This window comes from Rhinopithecus bieti, unplaced genomic scaffold (assembly GCF_001698545.2).
Source record: "Rhinopithecus bieti isolate Rb0 unplaced genomic scaffold, ASM169854v2 scaffold_5626, whole genome shotgun sequence".
Classification (NCBI taxonomy): Eukaryota; Metazoa; Chordata; class Mammalia; order Primates; family Cercopithecidae; genus Rhinopithecus; species Rhinopithecus bieti.
Genome location: NW_016805666.1, coordinates 4,072,514 through 4,094,787, shown reverse-complemented (window position 1 = coordinate 4,094,787; position 22,274 = coordinate 4,072,514). Strand labels below are relative to the sequence as shown.

The 22,274-nt window shown below is 37.4% G+C and overlaps 1 protein-coding gene across 1 annotated transcript in view; it reads left to right on the top strand.

Moving 5' to 3' along the window:
• The window catches only part of TMEM207 (transmembrane protein 207), a 21,531-nt gene extending 7,465 nt beyond the window's left edge, over positions 1–14,066 (top strand). Inside the window, exons 3-5 of the mRNA XM_017873439.1 lie at positions 1,329–1,373; positions 2,735–2,877; positions 12,989–14,066. Coding sequence (XP_017728928.1) covers positions 1,329–1,373; positions 2,735–2,877; positions 12,989–13,125 — 325 coding nt within the window. The 3' untranslated portion in view covers positions 13,126–14,066. The remainder of the gene's footprint in view (positions 1–1,328; positions 1,374–2,734; positions 2,878–12,988) is intronic.
• Positions 14,067–22,274: the final 8,208 nt, after the last annotated feature.

The following is a 22,274-nucleotide window of genomic DNA, read 5'->3' as shown; positions in this document are numbered from 1 at the left end:
TTTTTTTTTTTTTTTTTTTTTTGAGATGGAGTCTTGCTCTGTCGCCCAGGCTGGAATGTGGTGGTGCTAGCTTGGCTCACTGCAAGCTCCGCCTCCCAGGTTCACACCGTTCTCCTGCCTCAGCCTCCTGAGTAGCTGAGACTACAGGCGTACCTGTGAATTTTGCTAAACACTCTGTGTGCTCAGAACAAAGAGCAAACAAACAAAAAACAGATAGAAAAAAAAAGCAGCAGAGATTTATACGTGGAGGGGGACGAAATCATCTGTAGGCTGGGTGATTGGTTTTTGTCTTAAACGTTTGTGATAAAATCTTTAAATGGACACTTCACATATGTTAAAAGTCATTTCTGTCTGATGTGATGATGGGATGACACCCTGCCTCCTCAGGGAAGAGGACGCAATAAATTAACTGACATTTATGAATGTCTTCAAACTGAAATGAACTGAGTTATTTTAACAACGGCTGAAGAAGATATGATTAAGTATAGTGTCTCCTCAGAAGCGTATCTGACGGTGAATAACAGATTTCCACTGCTGAAGCACAGAATACCTTAAAAGTAGTTCGTACATTGATGTATGAGAAAAGTCCATCAGCACATTTACATTTAGTGTGCCATGTTAGGCATAGTGAGGGACTCTACACTTGCCGAGTTATACCTTCCAAAAATGACTCTGTGAACTTTGTCTGTCTGTGAGCTTTTAAAACTTGTCTCAAGAACGATTGAGTTGTGGCTAGACACACACAGGAGGGTCAGCTTCCTGACTGAAGGAATCGACTTCTAACTCCTTGGTAAATGGTAGGTATGGCCACATTCATTCATTTTCCTCCTAGCCTAATTTCTTTCCTCACCGATTGTATAACAAGAGTGCAAAGAGTTGTCCAATGCCTCCTATTCTCTACCGAGATGTTCTTCCCTGGAGAATTTGAGTTTTACGTTACTGTGGGTTTCTAGATGAACAGTATATAGCTATAATGGTTATCTGCCTAACACGCAACACCTGTGATTTGTTGTCCCTGAAGAGTTAGTCACTGCCTTCTCAATGAATAACAGTATTTGTAACTCTAGAATCAAACCCATTATAATACAATTATCTGTTTATATATCAGTCTGATAATTTCACATTTACTTGTATTCTCAGTGCCTTGAATTGAGTGGACATAAACATTTGCATAATTGTGCTGGGTGTGGGGAGGTGTGGGCTGGTATGGGAATAGGTAGGTGATTGCTCTGGAGAAACAAGTGTGATCAATACCAATTTTATTGGGTAAAAGAAATAGGCTTTGGCTCTCCAGAGTTCCAAGACTAACCCTCTTCCTTTATCTCTAGGTGTGTAAATTATAATGATCAACACCCTAAAGGCTGGTATATCTGGTAAGGATATTTTCCATTTGTTTTACATGACAGTTGGTGGTATATACACACTCTTTCTCCTAAATAATTCGAGATGGTACATGATATCATACAGCTTAAGGAAAGATTAGGGGTCATGCAAATGAATATAGAGATATCACTTTCAGATTGTTGGCCAATGTTTCCTTAAACACTTCTTGTGACAAAGGAACTTACTATTTTTAAAAATAAGTTTATTCTAGACTTGAAAATCTTTAACAGCAAAATAATTGTTATTTTTGAAAATATAGTAGAAAAAAACATTGTTATTGAAATCTCCCTAAATGACCCTCCACTGATTTTAGTTCTGGCCTTAAAAGCCATTCCAAATGACCACTATCTCGTCTATGAGATAATCCTACAGATTTTTTGTTTTGTTTTTTTTTTTTTTTTGAGACAGAGTTTTGCTGTGTCACTAGGTTGTAGTGCAGTGGCACGATCTTGGCTCACTGCAACCTCTGCCTCCTGGGTTCAAGCAATTCTTCTGCCTCAGCCTCCCAAGTAGCTGGGACTACAAGCGTGCACCACCACATCCAGCTAATTTTTTGTATTTTAGTACAGACAGGGTTTCACCATGTTGGCCAGGATGGTCTCGATCTCCTGACCTCATGATCTGCCCGCCTCGGACTCCCAAAGTGTTGGGATTACAGGCATGAGCCACTGCACCTGGCCCCTTCAGAAATTTTAACCTCTTAAATCTTGACATTTGTATATTCTAAACTTAACATTGTCAGTTCACTCAATTAGCTGGTTATCTCCTTAAAGGCAAAGACCCTCTCTGCCTACTTTTGAATTCCTAACCCCAATATCTAAAGTGTGTGCAGTTGCTTAAATAGTAACTGGATGGATGAATGGATGGATGGATGGATGGATGGATGGATGAATAGATGGATGGATACATGGATGGATGGATGGGTGGATAGATGATGGATGGATGAAGGGATGAATGAATGAATGGACGGATGCATGGATGGATGAATGGATGGATGGATGAAGGGATGAATGAATGAATGAACGGATACATGGATGGATGGATGGATGGATGTCTGAAAGGAAGAATGGATGAATGAATTAAGACACTGCCTTTTAGAATAAGCCTCCGATTTCTAAGGAGAAAATGATTATTACCACCTGGAAAGATTCACCCTCTCTGAGGCCAAAGAATATTTCCAGTTCAGTGGAAATGTATGGGTGGTGGTAGGAAATTGTTTAAGGAACTCTGTGTCCCACATTGCTTGTGGCCAGTCTAGCTGAGTCCTCACCCCACTTCTAGGTAGTAATGGAAGCTCTTAACTTCCCCGCATGCTCTACCTCATTCTTTTCTCGGTTACTTTTGGAGTCAGGATCCTGCTGCTGGTTTTGGTGGCAGCTCTTCTCTGTGGAGCAGTGGTTCTCTGCCTCCAGTGCTGGCTGAGGAGACCCCGAACTGATTCTCACAGGCGCACCATGGCCGTTTTTGCTGTTGGAGACTTGGACTCCATTTATGGTGAGTTGTCTATACACTTCTGGACTCTTTTTTGATCCTTTGCGGTTTTGTGGTGAATTGAAAAACTGTTCTCCCAAAAGCAGATGTGTGAACTTAGAAAAAGATGTGGCTTATTGGAGACACCAATGACTGCATTGAGGAGACTTTAAAGGAGAAAATGTCATAAGAAAGGCAATCCCAGAAGAAAGAAAATGTGTCTGGGGAACTGACCCACAGTTAAGTATAAGGAAAGCAACTAAATAGTTTGTTGTTCAGCAAGCAGAAGAGAAGAAGTATGCAGGGCTGGGCAGTCCAGGTGAATGGTAGAGTTTAGGGTACCGAAAAGCATCTCTGCGCTTTTATTATCAACCTATCTTAACTTGTATTTATAATCTCATTTACTGAGTTTTCTACGCTTTACTGAACTCATCTGAAGTAACATTGAACAACACTTTCCAGACTGTCTGCGGTCAAGGCAGAATCTGAAATTCCGTGAAGTGGTCAGGGGAATGTCAATTTTCATCCCCTTTCATCTCAGCATCCTGATCCTGTCAGCTTCTGAGCCCCTCCCAAAACCATGCCCTTCCCTTCAGTTTCCAGTTTGCATAAGGAAGTAAAGACTGCAGGAAATTAAGGGCTTAGAGTTATTTGTAGCTGCCAGCCTTAGCTGTGAGCAGAAAAAAAAACAACTTACTGATTTCTGTGAGGCCGTAATTGATAGCTATTTCCTCATCTTAAGTATTGTCTCAACCAGGACTGTTGTGAGACTTTATTCTAAGGTGCTGCATTACACACCACAGTTACCTCGAGAGCGCTTAACAGAGATAATAGCCAAAGCCGTCTTTCAGAAACTTGGGCCACCATGAAATTTGCAACAGATGGAGAAGGGTGTTCCCTGAGGAAAACTAACAGCAAGATGAAAAGTGGGGTAAAAATAAACAAAAATGTGTTAACATCAAACTTAGTTTTCTAGGATAATGATTATATTCACCTCTGGCTTTTTTTTTCCTTCAAAAGTTATTATTTAACAGAGGCAACACATTATCAGTTTGGGAAGTGGTTATTTTAGGAAGGATAATTAAAGTCTCCAAAACAATAGTTCTTCCTCCTACAATCAAAAGCACCTTCCACGGGGCATAGAGGGAAATAGGGTTACTGATCTTTTAACAAAATATGTTAGTCAAAGGAGTCAACATGGTAACATTGGACTATTTTTCTTTATTTACCTAGAGGTATTTAATAAGTCAATGCAATCATGCTTCTTTTATCTGAGCTTAAGTTTCTAAAAGAAAATGCAGCCTAGTATTTTCAGCTCTTCTCTCACTTTGAGAAAGACCTTTTCCTCAACTATCTTGAATCTTAAAAGAATTTTTTTTAAATTTTAAGTGTATTATTAAGCTAGACAGTTATACTGTTAAAATTTTTAAAGCAGTTTATGTGCCATGGTTATATACCTCTTTATCTAATGTTTTTCTATTCCTTGCATGGCAGTTTCCGGATATGCTCTTGAACTTGGCTGAACAGTCATGAGTGTGAGAGAAGGTGTCGAGGCTGATGTACTGCTTTAGCACACTGCATGTGCTAGCACTGAGTGATGGACGATAGACTCACATTCTCTATATTACTCTGAAATCATTCAGAACAGGCACAAAAAGAAAACCCTTGGGGGTAAATTGCTTTTTTAAAAAAATATGGTCACAATTTTTTTTACGTCTGTCAAATGCTAAGTAGTAATTTGAGGATTTTCAGATATTATCTCTAACTCCTAAATATCAACTTGGAAAAGTGACTATTATTTATCTTAGAGGATGTTATTTACTTCTCTCACTCTCAAGGGGAAGCATGCATGCATAGATGTTTACTGCAAGTCAACGAATTGAGCTTAAACTGTCCAGAAGTTGGAATAGGGAACCTATGAAAACGTAGGCTGGTCACTGACAGCCCAGCCCATCCCTGGACACTAAGTACAGCCTCACTATTTGAACACCTACGCTTTTCCATAGAGCAGCTTTTCAATGGTAGGGCTTGTGCTCCAGGATCTTCATGCCCATCCTCACTCTGTTCTTTCCTCCCAATTCCACTGGCTTAACTTCTGGATATCATTTTGCTCAAGAAACATTTAAACTCTTCCATCCTGAGATGCACTGCAAATCTCTCTACTACTGATTCCCATTACTTACTCTGTCCTATTTATCTTTTCTTGTGCCTATGCTGAATTGATTGTTAGGTTGTTCCACCCACTGCCCATGTTCCATCGTGTCCCAAGGATGCTCAGGATGGCAGGACAGGCAGGGAACAGCCATTCATACAGTCTTTGATGTGGATATGGTGCCCAGAGCTGAGCTTTGTGGCATTCCTGTTTCTCTTCTCCAAAACAAAATACAAAAGAGTAATTTAGGAAGTGGTGATCTCCCATCTCTAGCGACTTCTTACCTAGTAATTTCTGGAAGTAAATTTCAGGCAGTCCATATTTTAAGACAGTTTGAAACCTGGACCCATGCTAAATTTATGTTCCTCACTGGATCTTCATGATACCTTCCCTTCTCCATATAAATGATTCTTCCTACCTAATATTTCTACAAAAAGAAGCTGCTTTCCAAAAGGGAAGTTAGAGAACCACTTGCTTTTGTGGCTACAAAGGAGGTGAGGGTCCAAACCGCAGCATCTACCTTCGCAGCTCCCACAGAGTATGTGCTCACAGCTAAGAATTGAGTCCAGCTGCCTCAGGATTCATACACCCACACTGAGGTTATGGAACTGTGCTTCTGAATTTCCCTCACAGTCCCTGTTCAGAAGAGAAAGAGAAAAATGAGAAATCTCTGGAATGACACAGGCGACATGGTAGAATATAAAATAAGGTTTCTGAACTCCCTGCCATTTCTTGATGACAAAGGAGAAAATGGGATGTTCCCCACTGAATACAGAATGTGGGAAATGGGTCATTTGAAACATTTTAATGGAGAGACTAGATTTGATATATTAATGTTGGGTTCCTCCCAGAACTTAATTTTTAAAATTTTTATCCAAACTTATTTTACTTAATTATCACCGATTATTGAATACATTAATTGAAATAGCTCGGCTCTTCTGACCTCTGGAGCAAACGGTTTGACCCTCAGGATCTCCTGGAACCTGCCCTCAACTAAGCAGAACTCAGAGGTAACTTTTGACTGAGAAACTGAGGTGGTCAAATTGTGCTAATGTTAAAATACATAAAATAGAACATTTCTTTCAATCAGAAGTACTGACACTATTACATGGCACAGGTTGCCAGTTATTCTGATTAGAAATACTAAACAGAAAAAGAAAACACTTGGCTTGGATCCTTATAAGAGGTATTTAAGGAAGGTGTTGCCAACACAGCCCTCCCAATGTCTGGTGAGATTTCCTGTCTGGGAGAGGTCTGTGGGATCTCACCCAAACACCACAGACCCCAGTAGCATTTCCTGGACTAATGTTCCTGTCTTTTCACAGTGCTGCTGATTCGGTCTTTAGATAACTGGTCTTCTTTCCTCTTCATAGGATCTATACCCCTGAAGTGTGGGTCCTTAGACTCAGGGGCTTCTCAAAAGTCTTTGGATTCAGTAGAAAAGATCTTGGCACTTACTTTGCTCAATGAACACTCTCCGTGTCCACAATATGTCAGGAAGCTCTTTACCCTTTAGAAAGGAAAAAATATTCCCTCTGATGCCCCCTGTTGTGGGCTGAGGTGTGTCCCACCCAATTTCATATGCTCAAATTCTAACCCCAGTTTCTCAGAATATGACTACATTTGAAGATAGGGCCTTTAAAAAGACAAAGACAATGAAATTAAAATGAGGTAATTGGGATGAACCTTAATTCAATATGGCCAGCATTCTTATAAGAAGATATTAGCACACAGACAGACAGGCACAAAGTAAAGACCATGTAGAGACACAAGGAGAAGGGTGGCCATCTGCAATCCAAGGAGACAGGCCTCAGAAGAAACCTACCCTGCTGACACCTTGGTCATGGATGTCTAGACTCCAAAATTGTGAGAAAATAAACCTCTGTTATTTAAGTGATCCAGTCTGTGGAACTTTGTTATGACAGCCCTAGTACACTAATACAACTCCTCTCTTGGGGAGTGAGGAGGAAGAAGAGGGGCTGTCAGAGAAAGAAGAAGAGGAGAAGATCAGAAGAAAGTCAACAAGGCAGAGAAGAAGAAGATGCAGAGCAAGAGAAAGAGGAAGAGGAAGAAGAGAATAAACAGTTTAAAATAAGAGATATTTTAAGGACTAAAATTCAAACCTACTTATTTTATACAGACTCTAAATTCTTCTTTTTTTCTTCAGCCCCACTTCTTCTTCCTGGTCACAGCTCCAGAATCTCCTCCTCTTTCTTCTCCCCTTGTTATGCTCCCCTGAACTTAACTCATCTTCTGTATCTGGTTCTCCTTCACCATCTCTGCTATAAGCCAGAGAGCATCCACTCAATGCCCTCATGTCTTCTCAAATGGCATCATCCATGCCGTAGCTTCTGAGACCTTCTTAGTTCCTTCTCTGAACCATCAAAGATGAATAATTCTAGTATTACGTGGGTGTGTTGTTCAGCATCCATGTTTAGGTAATTTTTTTCATTCATTTCAATGTTTTCTTATCTTAGTGTATCAGTCCATTTTCATGCTGCTGATAAAGACACACCAGAGACTAAGCAATTTACAAAAGAAATAGGTTTAATTGGACTTACAGTTTCATGTGGCTGGGGAATCCTCACAATCATGGTAGAAAGCAAGGAGGAGCAAGTCACATCTTACATGGATGGCAGCAGACAAAGAGAGAGTAAGGAAAATGCAAAAGCGGAAACCCCTGATAAAACCATCAGATCTCATGAGACCTATTCACTACCACAAGAACAGTATGGGGGAAGCCACCCTGCCATTCAATTGTCTTCCACCAAATCCCTCACACAACACATGGGAATTATGGGAGTACAAATCAAGATGAGATTTGGGTGGGGACACAGCCAAACCATATCACTCACTATCTTACCTAATTTAATAATGCCTTCAGAATATCTCCTAAGTGATAATACAACTGAAAACACAGAAGACTTCCTGTATTAGTCCATTCTCACATTACTATAAATAAATACCTGAGACTGGGTAATTTATGAAAAAAAAAAGTTTCAAATTGGCTCATGGTTCTGCAGGCTGTACAGGAAGCATGATGCTGGCATCTGCTTGGCTTCTGGGGAGGCCCCAGGAAACTTAAATCATGGCAGAAGGCAAAGAGGGAGCAAGCACTTCACATGGCTGGGCCAGGAGGAAGAGAGAGGGAGTGGGGAGGTGTTACACACTTTTAAACAACCAGATCTCATGGGAACTCACTATCACGAGAACAGCACCAAGGGTATGGTGCTAAATCATTCATGAGAAACCATTCCCATGACCCAGTCAACTCCCACCAGGCCCCACCTACAACATTAGGGATTACAATTCAACACTGGATTTGGGCGGGGACACAGATCCAAATCATATCAATCTACAACCAGTTTCTCCCCCCCTCTCTAAAATGTGGAAATGGGAAGTGAAAACACACATTGAGCCACAGACAGTGATTTTTTTTAAAAGGAATGTATGCAAATTTTTAGTAAAGATTGGGGGGAAAAAGAGAGAAAAATCATTAAAATTCTCACATGACCATCTGTATCCCAAATCTCTATTGTTTGTGATCATTGCTCAGCAGTTGATAAATCCAAGGACTATAGTTATGATAGGGTAAAACAGATATTAAAAATAGTTTTTAAAAAAAGATAAGGATTTTGGTTTTATTGATTAGGTTAATTGTTTTGTTTTGTTTCTTAAAATTGTATATTAAAAGTAGGCAGTGTCAAAGGAATTTTGAATTTATTAAAACGAAAGGTTATTTTATTTTAATTACTAAAACGAGGATGACAATAATGTTTTATTAAAAATAAAGTTGTGATGCTGAATAAAAACCCATGTTAATGAGGAAGCAAGACATTTAAAGATAATGGAAAATGTTTGGAGTTTTGGAGGTGAGAAAAGGACAAATAGAGCTTGAGGAAGAAAAACAATTGACTATGCATTAGAAAAGAGAGAATTGGAGAGCACAGGAGAGGGACCGCACAAGTGTTTATCCGTGTTTTTAATAAAACATAATCAATCACAGGACATTTAAATAAGGGTCCCTTTGCCTCTATGCCATGAGGTCTGTGGATTGGAGCTGGGTTCCCTCAGGCTTGACAAGGCTTTCCGATGAGTTTCCCTGCCTTTCCTGAGCTGATTGCAAGATGAAGCCCAAGGGGACACCCGTTCTAGGGACACTTATCTTGGCTTAGCTTCTCATTGGGGCAGATTGCTTGATAATGCAACTATACAATCTCTCTGACCCCATTTCTTCTGCAGTTTCAGGGATAATCTTCCCTCTTTTTTTTTTTTTTTTTTTTTTTTTTTTTGAGACGGAGTCTCGCTCTGTCACCCAGGCTGGAGTGCAGTGGCCAGATCTCAGCTCACTGCAAGCTCCGCCTCCCGGGTTCCCGCCATTCTCCTGCCTCAGCCTCCCGAGTAGCTGGGACTACAGGCGCCGCCACCTCGCCCGGCTAGTTTTTTGTATTTTTAGTAGAGACGGGGTTTCACCGTGTTCGCCAGGATGGTCTCGATCTCCTGACCTCGTGATCCGCCCGTCTCGGCCTCCCAAAGTGCTGGGATTACAGGCTTGAGCCACCGCGCCCGGCCCCCTCTTTCTTATTTCTGGGAAAATAGAAATACCAGCATTCCAGCAGTGATTATATATGAGTGCTCTGAGCTGGGGAGAAAAAGAGGGCTCCAGAGAGGGGAACAAGAAGCAAGGTCTTACAGGCTCTGCTCTCTTCTCCCTCCAAGTCTCCCAGGATTCTTTTTATTTTATGATTTTTCAGAAATGGCATTTCTCTATGTTTCATGTTGTATGTGTAAATATTCTGTGACTTATTTTCAGTAATAAAAAAGGAAGTATTTCATTCACAGATTTTCATGGGAAGACATGATAATAGTAATGACTCATTCATTGAGCATTTCCCAGGAGCCATGCCCTGTGCTAACACTTGACATCCCGAATCTCATTTATTCTTCCTTACCACTCTATGAAAGTTCACTATCATTCTGACCACTCTACGAATGAGGGAACAAAGGCACTTAGAGATTAAGCAACATAGTAAGTAGATGGCAGAACTGTGACTCAAATCCAGTCCTTCTGGCCACTCCCGTAGAAGAGAAAGGAATGAGGTAAAGGAAAGAGAAGAAATAGGTAGAAAGAACATGTGGAAAGAGGTGAAGTCTATTTGAGTGATTCTTAAAAACATAGGAAATCTCAACTCTGGCTATAGAAACTAAGCAGTAAGTGTATTGGTTTTACAAAATTAAACAATAAACTCTGATATCTTAGACAGCAGTTCTGTAAAACTATAGGATTTTGCTGGCATTTTTTATTCAGTTCTCTCAGTTTCTTAATTTGTCAAAAGATAAAAATGCCTGCTCTCCCCAGTATCCAGTCACTTGATATTATATGTAAACACGCTTTGATAAAAAATTGAAAACTGATATAACCTATATTTGGTTTTCAAAACTTCCTGAGCACATGGGCTTAATTATGTTTACCCAATGCCTTGCGGTTTTAATAACAAGTTTAAGATCAACAGCAAACTTTGTAGTAAGAAGATAATGAAAGTTTTCTACGAAAGCAACTATGACAACTCTATCACTGGGAGCACAATATTGACAGTGGCAATCGTAGACATAAATTGGAGCTAGTACAAATAATAGATGTGTCAAGTAGTTTGGCTGACCATTTCTAGGCAGAAAGAGAGTTACCTTTGACTTTGTACGGAGTACACGAGGTGCAGTTCACCAAGGAAATAGCCATCATTCATTGCAAGTATTCACAATGGAGGAAATTACTGGGACAACTGTATTTTACCAGTGTTAACTCTGACTGATCAAGTCCCACAGACTTATCTGACATCAACCCAAACTTACAAACTGCAAAGGGCTCTAACTCCATGATACTTTTCATTTAATAACTTCTATATTATAATTAATAGTGATAATGTCTAAATCATTATTTAACTATGAAAAGAGGATGGATTGAAAAATAATATCGTAGCCGGGCGCGGTGGCTCAAGCCTGTAATCCCAGCACTTTGGGAGGCCGAGACGGGCGGATCACGAGGTCAGGAGATCGAGACCATCCTGGCTAACCCGGTGAAACCCCGTCTCTACTAAAAAAAAAAAAAACTAGCCGGGTGCGGTGGCGGGCACCTGTAGTCCCAGCTACCCGGAGGCTGAGGCAGGAGAATGGCGTGAACCCGGGAGGCGGAGCTTGCAGTGAGCTGAGATCCGGCCACTGTACTCCAGCCTGGGCGACAGAGCGAGACTCTGTCTCAAAAAAAAAAAAAAAAAAAGAAAAGAAAAATAATATTGTAAATAAAAATAAAAGAAGATGCACGCATGTTCCTAGCATGAGTACAGTTCTTGACATATTGTAATAATAATAGTAAACCCTGATGCATAATTACTGTGCCAGGCCTTATTTTAAGTACTTTATGCTCATTTAGCCTTGCTTTATAGAGGTAGACACTAGTATTATACCTTTATTACCTAAGAGAAAACTGAGGTAAAAAAATATTATGTAATAACCCAAAAGTAGACTATTTAATCAAATAGATAACTCTAAGAAAAGTGCTAAACCAGAAGGTGAGATGCCCCACCCTTTACATACTTGAATTATTAGTCTTTGCTCTGGTACCTGTGAGATAAGAAATAAGACAAACACAACTGTATGAAAATCCATCATTCTAAATTAACATTATCCTCTTCAAAGTAATCATTTTGAGTAATCTCCATATGGATCCTAGTGAAGCAGCTAATGTCTAATATGCAACTACTCTTTGAATTCTTTTGATCATTGTGGCATGTTGTTTGGAATATTCCTAATGGCATCAAATCTTACTCCTTTAAGGAAGGTCAGCAAACTTTTTCCATTAACAGACAGATAGAAATTATTTTTGGCTTTGCAAAATATATGGTCTAGGTGGGGACTACTTATCTCTGCCATGGTAGTACAACAGGAGCCATAGACAATATGTAAATGTATGAATAAGATTGTGTTTCGTAAATTCAATATAAAAAAACAGGCGGAGGCCAGATTCAGTTCAAGGGACTAGTTTCTTTTTAAAGATGAATCTTTGATGGTTGCTATTGTTTTGGCAAAAGGCAGTCAAAATCATTTAAAGGTGGGTAAAGATCCAGGTGAATATATCCAGGTGAATACATATTCTCTATATATAAGCATTTATATATGTGTGTGTGTGCGTGTGTGTGTGTGTATATATATAAACCATTTTTAAATATACAGCCATATATTAATACAAAGATGGTTATAAAATAGCATTTTTTGTGTGTGTTACCCAAACACCATCTTTCAAGGAAATACTAACAGGCAATTTCCAAAAGAGCCATTAGAGTAAGCATATTGTCTTTCTTTCAAAGTTACCAGTTAGTGAAAGAAAAGGCCAGTTTGTAAGAGTTCATGTCCTGTATTACGCCTAATCTACAAGTCACGAGCTTTGATTTCAAAGTATTTTTTTAAATTTTAGAATATATTCCTTTATTGTGTGTGTATACTTTAAATACATGCTTTTCATCACTGAGCTTAACATTTTTACTATTTACTAAAGAGGAATAATTAATTCTTTGTCTTAGTTGAAGTTTGCAACCATAAATGTAAAATAATACAATTTCGAAAGTGGTATTTTAATTTTTCTAATGCAACTTACATTTCCCATGTTGGGAGCATTAGCTGAAATGCTATTAGTGTTGAGGAACCCCGTTTTGTGATGTACAAAAGAAGATATTCCTTCTAGTTTCAGCTGCTAAATTGTAAATGCTTCTTGATGGATTAGACAATGATGATTTCATCGGTTCAGGTAAGCGATTTTTTTTGCTATGGTGACTAAACCTTCCCTGCAAAGAGCAAGATAGTTGTAATTTTTTCTCATAGATACAAATAATTTTCTGTTGCTTCAGAAATGCCAGCTTTTATTGGGCAGTTCCTGTACCTATGTTTTATGCTCACTAGAAAGATTACAAGTCTTCATCTTTCTCTTTCCAGGGACAGAAGCAGCTGTGAGTCCACCTGTTGGAATTCACCTTCAAACTCAAACCCCTGACCTATATCCTGTTCCTGCTCCATGTTCTGACACTTTAGGCTCCCCACCTCCATATGAAGAAATTCTAAAAACAAGCTGATTTTAGGCGTGGATTATCAATTTAAAGCATTAATGACATCTGTAATTCCAAAACATCAAATTTAGGAATAGTTATTTCAGTTATTGGAAATGTTCAGAGATCTATTCGTATAGTCTGAGGAAGGACAATTCGACAAAAGAATGGATGTTGGAAAAAATCTGGGTCATGGAAATGTTTAAATAGTACATTAGTGGGCTCTTGATGTGTCACTGCGGTGTCATAATTTTATGCTACACAACTAAATTAATGCTTTTCCACTCGTACCCAAATAGGCAACGATTAGGTGCTGAAAGTTGTTTCCATCACATTCAGGACTCCCCTGCAGTATACATCACACCATTTTCTGCTTTAAACTCTTTCCTAGTGTGGAGTCCATAAAAATTATTATAATTTAACAATAGCCCAAGCCAAGAATCCAACATGTCCGGAACCAGAACCAGAACCAGAAAGATAATATTTGAATGAAGGTGAGGGGAGAGAGTAGGAAAAAGAAACGTTTGGAGTTGAAGGGTAAAGGATAAATGAAGAGGAAAAGGAAAAGATTACAAGTCTCAGTCTAAGAGGTTTTATGCCTCAGCCTGAGGAGGAAGAAATTGTAGATAGAAGGTGAAGGAGATTGCTGAAGATTTGGAGCGCGTTTAATGCCAATAAGGGGAGAAAAGAAAAGTTCCCCTTTTACAGGAATGAATGTGGACTCCATAGTCCATAGTGTTTCCCTGGAGCCTCAGGGCTTGGCATTTATTGCAGCACCATGCTAAAAACCTTCGGCATCGATACCTGTTCTCATAAGGACTGCAGAAGTAGCAATGAGATATCTTCAAGTGGCATTTTGGCAGTGGCCATCATCAGGGGGACAGAAAAAACATCCATTGCAGATGCCATATGATCTTCAGCTGACAAATTTGTTGAACAAAACAATAAACATCAACAGATACCTAAAATTTAACTTGACCAAACTTATTTCCTAATCTTCTTTTTCCAAATCTGTTTTATCCAAACCTTCCCCATCTCAGTTAACTGCAACTGTTGCTCAGGCCAAAAAATACTTGGAGCCATAGAAGCTAGGGTAATCCTTTGTAATAAACTGTCTTAAGAGCAGTTTTAGGTCCAAAGGAATATTGAGCAGAAGGTAGAGAGATTTCTTATATACACCCGGCTTTGCCACTTACATAACCTCCCCCATTACCAACATCTCTTGTCAGAGTGATACACTTCTTACGACTGACGTGCCTACACTGACATCATTATCATCCAAAGCCCATAGTTTATATTATGACTTACTCTTGCGTGTTGTACATTCTCTAGGTCTGGCAAATTCAGAATGACACGTACCTACCATTACAGTGTCCCACAGAGTAATTTCACTGCCCCTGAAAGTCCTCTGTGCTCTGCCTATCTATCCTTTCTTCCCTCCCTTCTAAATCCAAACAACCACTGATCTTTTCATTTTCTCCATAGCTTTGCATTTTTAGAATGCCCTATAGTTGGAATCATACAGTATGTAGCCTTTTCAGGTTAGTTTCTTTAACCTAGTAATATGCACGTAAGTTTCCTCTATGTCTTTTCATGGCTTGATAGCTCATTTCTTTTCAGGGTTAAATAAAATCCATTGTCTGCTTTACCAGAGTTTATGTATGCCTTCACCTGCTGAAGGATATCTTGGTTGCTTCCAAGTTTTGGCAATTATGCATAAAGCTACTGTCAATATCCATATGCAAGATTTTGTGGAGATATAAGTTTTTAACTCCTTTGGGTAAATACCAAGAGCATGTTTGTTGGATTGTATGTTTAGTTTTGCAACAAAACCACTAACCTATCTTTCAAAGTGTCTGTACCATTTTGGAATTCTAGTGGCAATGAATGAGAGTTCACGTTGCTCCACATCCTCACCAGCATTTGATGTTGTCAGTCTTCTGAATGTTGGCCATTCTAATAGGTATGCAGTAGTATTCCATTGTTGTTTTAATTTGCAATTCCCTAATGACACATGATGTAAAGAAACTTAATATGTGGAGTAATCTTTTTATAATATAAGGAGCATCATGTACTTTTCTATAGTATGTTAGTAGTAGTCTGGTATGTTTCTTCCAGGGCTAGAATGTAAATCTTCAAGTGAAGGAAATCATTGCTTGTACTGAAACTAAGTTTTAAAGTAATGTTTCCTAGTTCTGGAAATACCCGAAAAACTGGAAGAGGATTTAATGGGGGTAAGGCCTTATGAAAGTGAGGGTGAGTAAAAGCCAGAGACAGCTGACTTGGTACTGTTAACATAATCTCATTTGTATCTGCTGATGAAAAAGATCTGAAGAAGCTTGTGTTTATGTACTGCAGTAGTCCCTGGTGTGTGTGTAGGGCTATATGGTGAACAAACTGCTTTCATATATGCTATCAGATTTTATCCTAATGACAATTTTGTGACCTGGCTATTCCCAACTTCAAGTGAAACATGGTAGAATGAAGACGTCTACTCTCTTCAGAAACCTACTAAGATTATAGGAAAGAAATTAAAATGTTTTTAATTCACAGAGACAGAGATAAGAAGATGACAGTAAGAAGAAAGTTAATCATAAGATTTTAGTACTTGGAAAGATGAATGAGATGGACAGATGGTTGTCATGATTGACTGAGACTTTGAGTTTCTCTACTTTGCTAAGTGTCATGGAAGAAATAGAATGATTAAGCTAATATTTGCTACGGCAATCCAGAAATGCCCAAGAATTAGAGGCAAAAGAAGTGAAGAGAATTCTGAAAATGATAATGAAGTTAATCTATAGGAAGACAGCATTGCAGCAGCCTGAAGAAGAGCCAGTTCCAATCAGAACATAACAGCAATGAGCTACAGAAAATAAGAGGAATGATTAAAGAAAAATATATATGTAACTTTAATGTTAAATTAGTAGTAAGTAGAAAACAGAGGAAGTGAAAAAAGGCATTTATTAAATCCATGAAAAACAAAAATTAGATTAACTATAAAATGGTTAAGCTATGAAAATTACAAATAATTAGTACTGTTAAAAATGGTTAAGTGATGAATAATGTAAATAATATTTAAATTAATCAAAATTGTTAAATTAATATTTTAAAATATATATTATTTATATTAACAAGATAGGCAAAGGGAAAAGGTTTGTGAAGGAAGGTGGCAGGATACAGTAAGAAACATAAATGCTAATCTCAGATTGTGGAAATTTAATTAATTAAAGGAAAAACCAAATGGTGCTAAAGCATATCATCTTAAAATTAGATCATAAATATTTGTAACAAAATACTAAAAGAGTTGAAAATTGTTGTCTCAAGAAATTGGACTTGGAGATAATGTGTGGGATTAGGTATGGCAGAAAAGTACTGATTTCTATTACGATTCTACAGCACTACTTGACTTTTAAAATGAAGTTCATTTATTTCTTAAATAGAAAGAAATATAAAATTAAACAAGTACATGATTTGGCAGTGTTATAGCTTGTGATTCCAAGCCAACAAAGGAAGTCATACTATAAAGAAGTAAAAAATGTAAAACATATCTTCAGATAATGGGGCTACAGGTGATTTTATTTTTTATGTTTCTTGATTTTCTAATTTTTCAATAATGTATATATATATACTTTTATAGTTGAAAAGCTCACAGATTCTACTATAAAAAATAGACACAAAAGATATCTCTATCTATCTATCTATCTATCTATCTATCTATCTATCTATCTACCTATCTATCTATCTATGCATGTGTGTCTGCTTTCATTTAACAGATGAGAAAGTGTGGACCCTGGAAGAGGATTTGACTTGCCCAACTGTATAGCTAATTAGTGTAAGAAGCAAAACTAGAGACTAGGTATTGTCATCTTCCCGTTCCTATTTCAGGTATTTTTCCACTATGATCTTCTAACTTTAAAAGTGAGTATAATAAGTAAACATCAGAGAATGATCAATATAACTACATTGACCTCAAATGACTGACTCTAAGAAGAAGTTTTTGTTTGTATCCTATGAGCTACATATGTTACATCCCATTCTGTTTACAGAGCAGGCAGTGGTTATAATTAACCCTTAGAAAAGTGTAAGCACATCTAGAAACAGGGCTAATGATTTAGCAGCTAATTTGCCTAAGACAGTAGTGAAAGTCAGAGTTGAAGTAATCGGAATTTATTTTAAAGTTACTTGCATTTATGGGTCAGTGCACTTCAAACAAAAGTACCTGTTTGGTGTTGGTTGGTTGATTGGTTTATTTCTGTGTTTGTTTTTTTTAAACTGTAATATTGTTTTTATTTTTTTCATTTTGAAGTGTAACATATTTTATTTTATTTATTTATTTTTTTATTATACTTTAAGTTCTAGGGTACATGTGCATAACGTGCAGGTTTGTTACATATGTATACTTGTGCCATGTTGGTGTGCTGCACCCATCAACTCGTCAGCACCCATCAATTCGTCATTTATATCAGGTATAACTCCCAGTGCAATCCCTCCCCCCTCCCCCCTCCCCATGATAGGCCCCAATGTGTGATGTTTCCCTTCCCGAGTCCAAGTGATGTCATTGTTCACTTCCCACCTATGAGTGAGAACATGCGGTGTTTGGTTTTCTGTTCTTGTGATAGTTTGCTAAGAATGATGGATAGGACTGAATTTCTTTTTCTTCCCATGTTAAAGAAAGTTATTTATTTATTTATTTATTTTTGGAGACAGAGTCTCACTGTCACCCAGGCTGCGGTGCAGTGGTGCGATCTCGGCTCACTGCAACCTCCGTCTTTCAGGTTCAAGCGATTCTCCTCCCTCAGCCTCCCGAGTAGCAGGGATTACAGATGCCCCCCACAATGGATGGCTAACTTTTTTTTGTTTGTATTTTTAGAGGAGACGGGTTTTGCCATGTTGGCCAGGCTGGTCTCGAACTCCTGACCTCAGGTCATCCGCCCACATCGGCCTCCTGTTATTACAGGCGGAGCCACAGCGCCAGGCCAAGAATGTTCATTTTTCTAAAATGAGGGTTTTTTTTTTTTTTTTTTTTTTTTTTTCCATTTTACTAATGAGTGTAGCAGTTTCTTTGAGCATCCACCAGAGGGCATGAAAGCCAATCTATGATTCCAGCCCATTAGCTAGATTGGACTTAATGGCTAGATGAAACTATGAAGCTGAGTTACTACTGATATCAAATTTTTGACAGACCCTACCAGAATGGAATAATAATGAGGTTCACATTTGCAAAAAGGTATCTGGTTTCTTTCACAAGCTAGCTGAGCATCAGGTGAGATGCCTGGCATCAGAAAGTAGAAAATTTGAAATAGAAACCATCTTTCTAAGGATGAGGCCTATGAGTTTCAGGTGTCTACAAAGGTAGGCTAATTTGTGCATATAATGCCCACGTGGTATGCAATACCTACGACACAAGCCTTATAGGTCTAGCCCATATCATTTTTACCTGACTGCAAGTTACTTTTTACTTCTCAGTTTCGTAGTTCCAAATTTGTTTCATTTACGTTAAGACCACAACTTGATAAGAGACAACTTTAAACTTCAGTATCTTTCACAAAGATGAAACAGAGCTGGGATAGAGCTAAAATAGCATTCATGTGGACAATAAAGTGAAACGCACTCAGAATATTATATTTAAGGCAAAATGTGAAATTCTTCAGAATTGCATAAGAGAAAATGAAATAATGAAAATGTGTTGGCTATAAAACCACTCTGTTGAGAGTGATTTAAAAAAAAAGAAGAAAGAAAAGAAATATACTATACATTCCAAGGGAATCTTTTACTTTCAAATTCATTGTGCTTTGTGATTTTGTACAAAATAATCCTATGCAGGCATTTTGAATGATTGATTAGTATTAGATGATGATAAAAGTACCATTTTGTTATTAACAGAACTAGCTACAGTTCTGTGAAGAAATGAATGTAATGCCCCTTTACGAAATGGAATAGGTTGATAATAAACGAAATGAAATTTGTATTTGTGCATTTGGAAAAGAGTTATTTTTTCTCTGAAATTATGCCAATTTATGCCTGTGATCTACCTCATGAAGAAAATAATCTGTATCAATCAAAATGCTAGATTTTATGTTATTAAGATAAAATGGCATTGCTCAGAATTACTGACACTGTTGATGAACGCAGGTTGCTTAATTTTACTATTATGTTTGTTGGGGAGGATTTCCTCTTTGGAAAATCTGTTTTGAGACATGATAAGCAAAAGTCATACGAGTTCCCTTTTTCTAATAATTAATGTAATAATGGGTCTCTTTATATTTAATAAATAGCCAATTTTTTCCCATAATACAGAAAAGCTGGTCATACAAAATGAAGTCATATCAATTTAGATTATTCTCTCTTTTATATACCTACACCTAGGTAAACTTATAATGTTAGAAGAATCTTGGGTACTACTAATTGTCTTCTACATTTAGAAGGACTAGAGCTATTATCTTATTTTGAAGAGTATTGAGAGGTGCAAAATATTTTTTTAAAAGCCTAAATATTTATTAGAAATAATCAGTGTACAATTTCATGCTTATCTAATATTCTGTGGACTGCTTTGCCACCTGTGACATGGTCAAAAACTATATTGATGCTATATGAAGAGAGTTGGAGTAAGAGATGTAATGCCAATCCCTTAAGAGTGGCAAGGCATTGCTAGAATGTTAAGTATCCCCAATAATGCAAAATTTCTTCCATCTTTATTTTTTCTGCTTTTAGCAAGGTTTATTGACTGCTTCAGTTTCTGCTGTATTAACTAAATTAACTTATATGGTTCCTATTTACAAAATTTGAAGATTTCTCTTTCTGCTATATAGATCCCCTCTGACACCCTCCTCTAATCAATACTTCCCATTCAATAGCTTTATAAAGAAAAACCACACACACACAGTATAATATTTGTTTTAATCAAGGAAAAGGAAAACTACCATTTGAAACTAGGGGATTTCTCAATCTCTTTTCCCAATTCGCTTAGTTACATGGGCTTAGCTTTGCATACAATAACCTAATTTAGAAAACAGCAGAAAAATTTGATGATTTTAACAACTATTTTCCATCTATGTTTTGTAGCTGACTTAGGATGACAGTTAAAGGGGTCAATGTTACTTTTCTTTGTCTTACTTTATCTGTACATTATTAAATATAAAGTCTCCCTTACAAAAGCATCCCCTTTACTTGATTTTGCTTCTATTTTCTTTTCAACTCCAATTTTGTTTTTTTCCCCAATTATCATCAACAAATATTTAACTTGCCAGTTTTGTGAAGGCAGGCTAATTTCTGCAAAAGTAATCTTACAGTATTTCACATCTTCCAAAAATCTCCCAAGCCCTGAGGCAAATAAAAACTACAGAAATTAAAATTACAGTACTTACGCATGACATCAACCCCAAAGTGTGAACCATTTTCGTTGCTGAATTTTGGATCCAATTGAAACGTAGATCTTACAGACTACTGCAACAAAATAAACATGGAGAAAATTTATATTAAGGAATTGTTGTTAGTATTGTTGAATGTGATATTGTATTGTGGCTATGTTGATAAAGTCTTTATTATATAACTATAATGAAGTTCTTGTGAGTGGAATTATATGACTTCTAAGATGTTTTAAATAAACAAATATTTTTACTTTCTTATATTTTGGTTGTGGATAAAGCCTATACATTGAATGTAAACATATGTCAATTTGTACTTGCTAACTCTGATACTATACTATTCTATTTATACTTGCTAACTCTGATACTATTATGGCTATGCTTTGCATAAGCAATGAAACTTAATAAACTATCTTTCCTCTTGCTTAGAGTATATTTAATGGTGAGAATAATACATGGATTAACCCAGTATGTACCAAAATTCAGTTACTCACATACAGACTGAAAAGTATTTCTACTTATATTACTTAATGTATTTTAAAGTCAAATTAGTTTCAAACTGAAATGTTTTTTAAATTGAATCTTTGAATTATATTACAAATAGAAAGTGACTTTTTCCCGTCTACATAAATATAAATAATGGCTATAAAATAAAAATATTCCATGTACCACCTAAATACGTTTCAAATGCCATTTGTAGTAAGTATGTCACCCTTTGAGGAATTCATTCATATATATGCTACCAAATTGGAGACACAACACAGGATGAACTAGGAACAAGAACAGTATCTTTATAATTCCCCATTTTCAGAAATACACGTCCAAGCAATTAGTGAAAATAGAAAAAGTTGCTCAATTGGTTCCATTGTGCTCAATTTAATAAATGCATATCAAAACAACAATATAATACTACTGTTTATCCATAAGATTGGCAATATTAAAGATGTTTAATATCTTGTTTTGGCAAGAGTATGGGGAACCAAGCACTTTTATACAGTGTTAGTGGATGTATAATATAGTGCAGCCTTTTTTGAAGGCCAATTTGGCTATGCGTATCGAAAATTTTGATGGATATTAACATGCTGTCAACATTTCTACTTTTGGACACAGTTAGATATTAATTCTACAGCTATAATGCTATAGGAAGGCAAAAATGTTTCTAAAAGTATATTCATTGCAACATTGTTCATAGTAGCAAAATCTATCAACAGTGATGATGTTTAAGGGATATTTTAGACAAATATTGGTATATTGGTACAATGAACTATGTAGCTATTAAAAAGGTCATATAAAACAAATATCAATGAATAATTAACTCTAGTCATCTTACTATACAGTAGATCTCTTAAATTTATTCTTTCTATATAAATGTAATTATGCATCATTTGACCAATATCTACCTACCCCTCTTCCAACTAACCAAGGATCCAGGCTCTGGTGACCACCACTCCACTCTCTATTTTTATTTATTTATTTATTTTTAGATGGAGTTTCGCTCTTATTGCCCAGACTGGAGTGCAGTGGGGCGATCTCAGCTCACCACAACCTCCGCCTCTCAGGTTCAAGTGATTCTTCTGCCTCAGCCTCCCAAGTAGCTGGAATCACAGGTATGCATCACCACGCCCCAGTCATTTTTGTATTTTTAGTAGAGATGGGGTTCCTCCGCGTTGGTCAGGCTGGTCCTGAACTCCTGACCTCAGGTAATCTGCCCGCCTCGGCCTCCCAAAGTGCATGATTTCTGACTCCACATAAGTGAGACCATGTGGTATGTGTTTCTGTGCCTGGTTTATTTCATTTAATGTAATGTCCTCC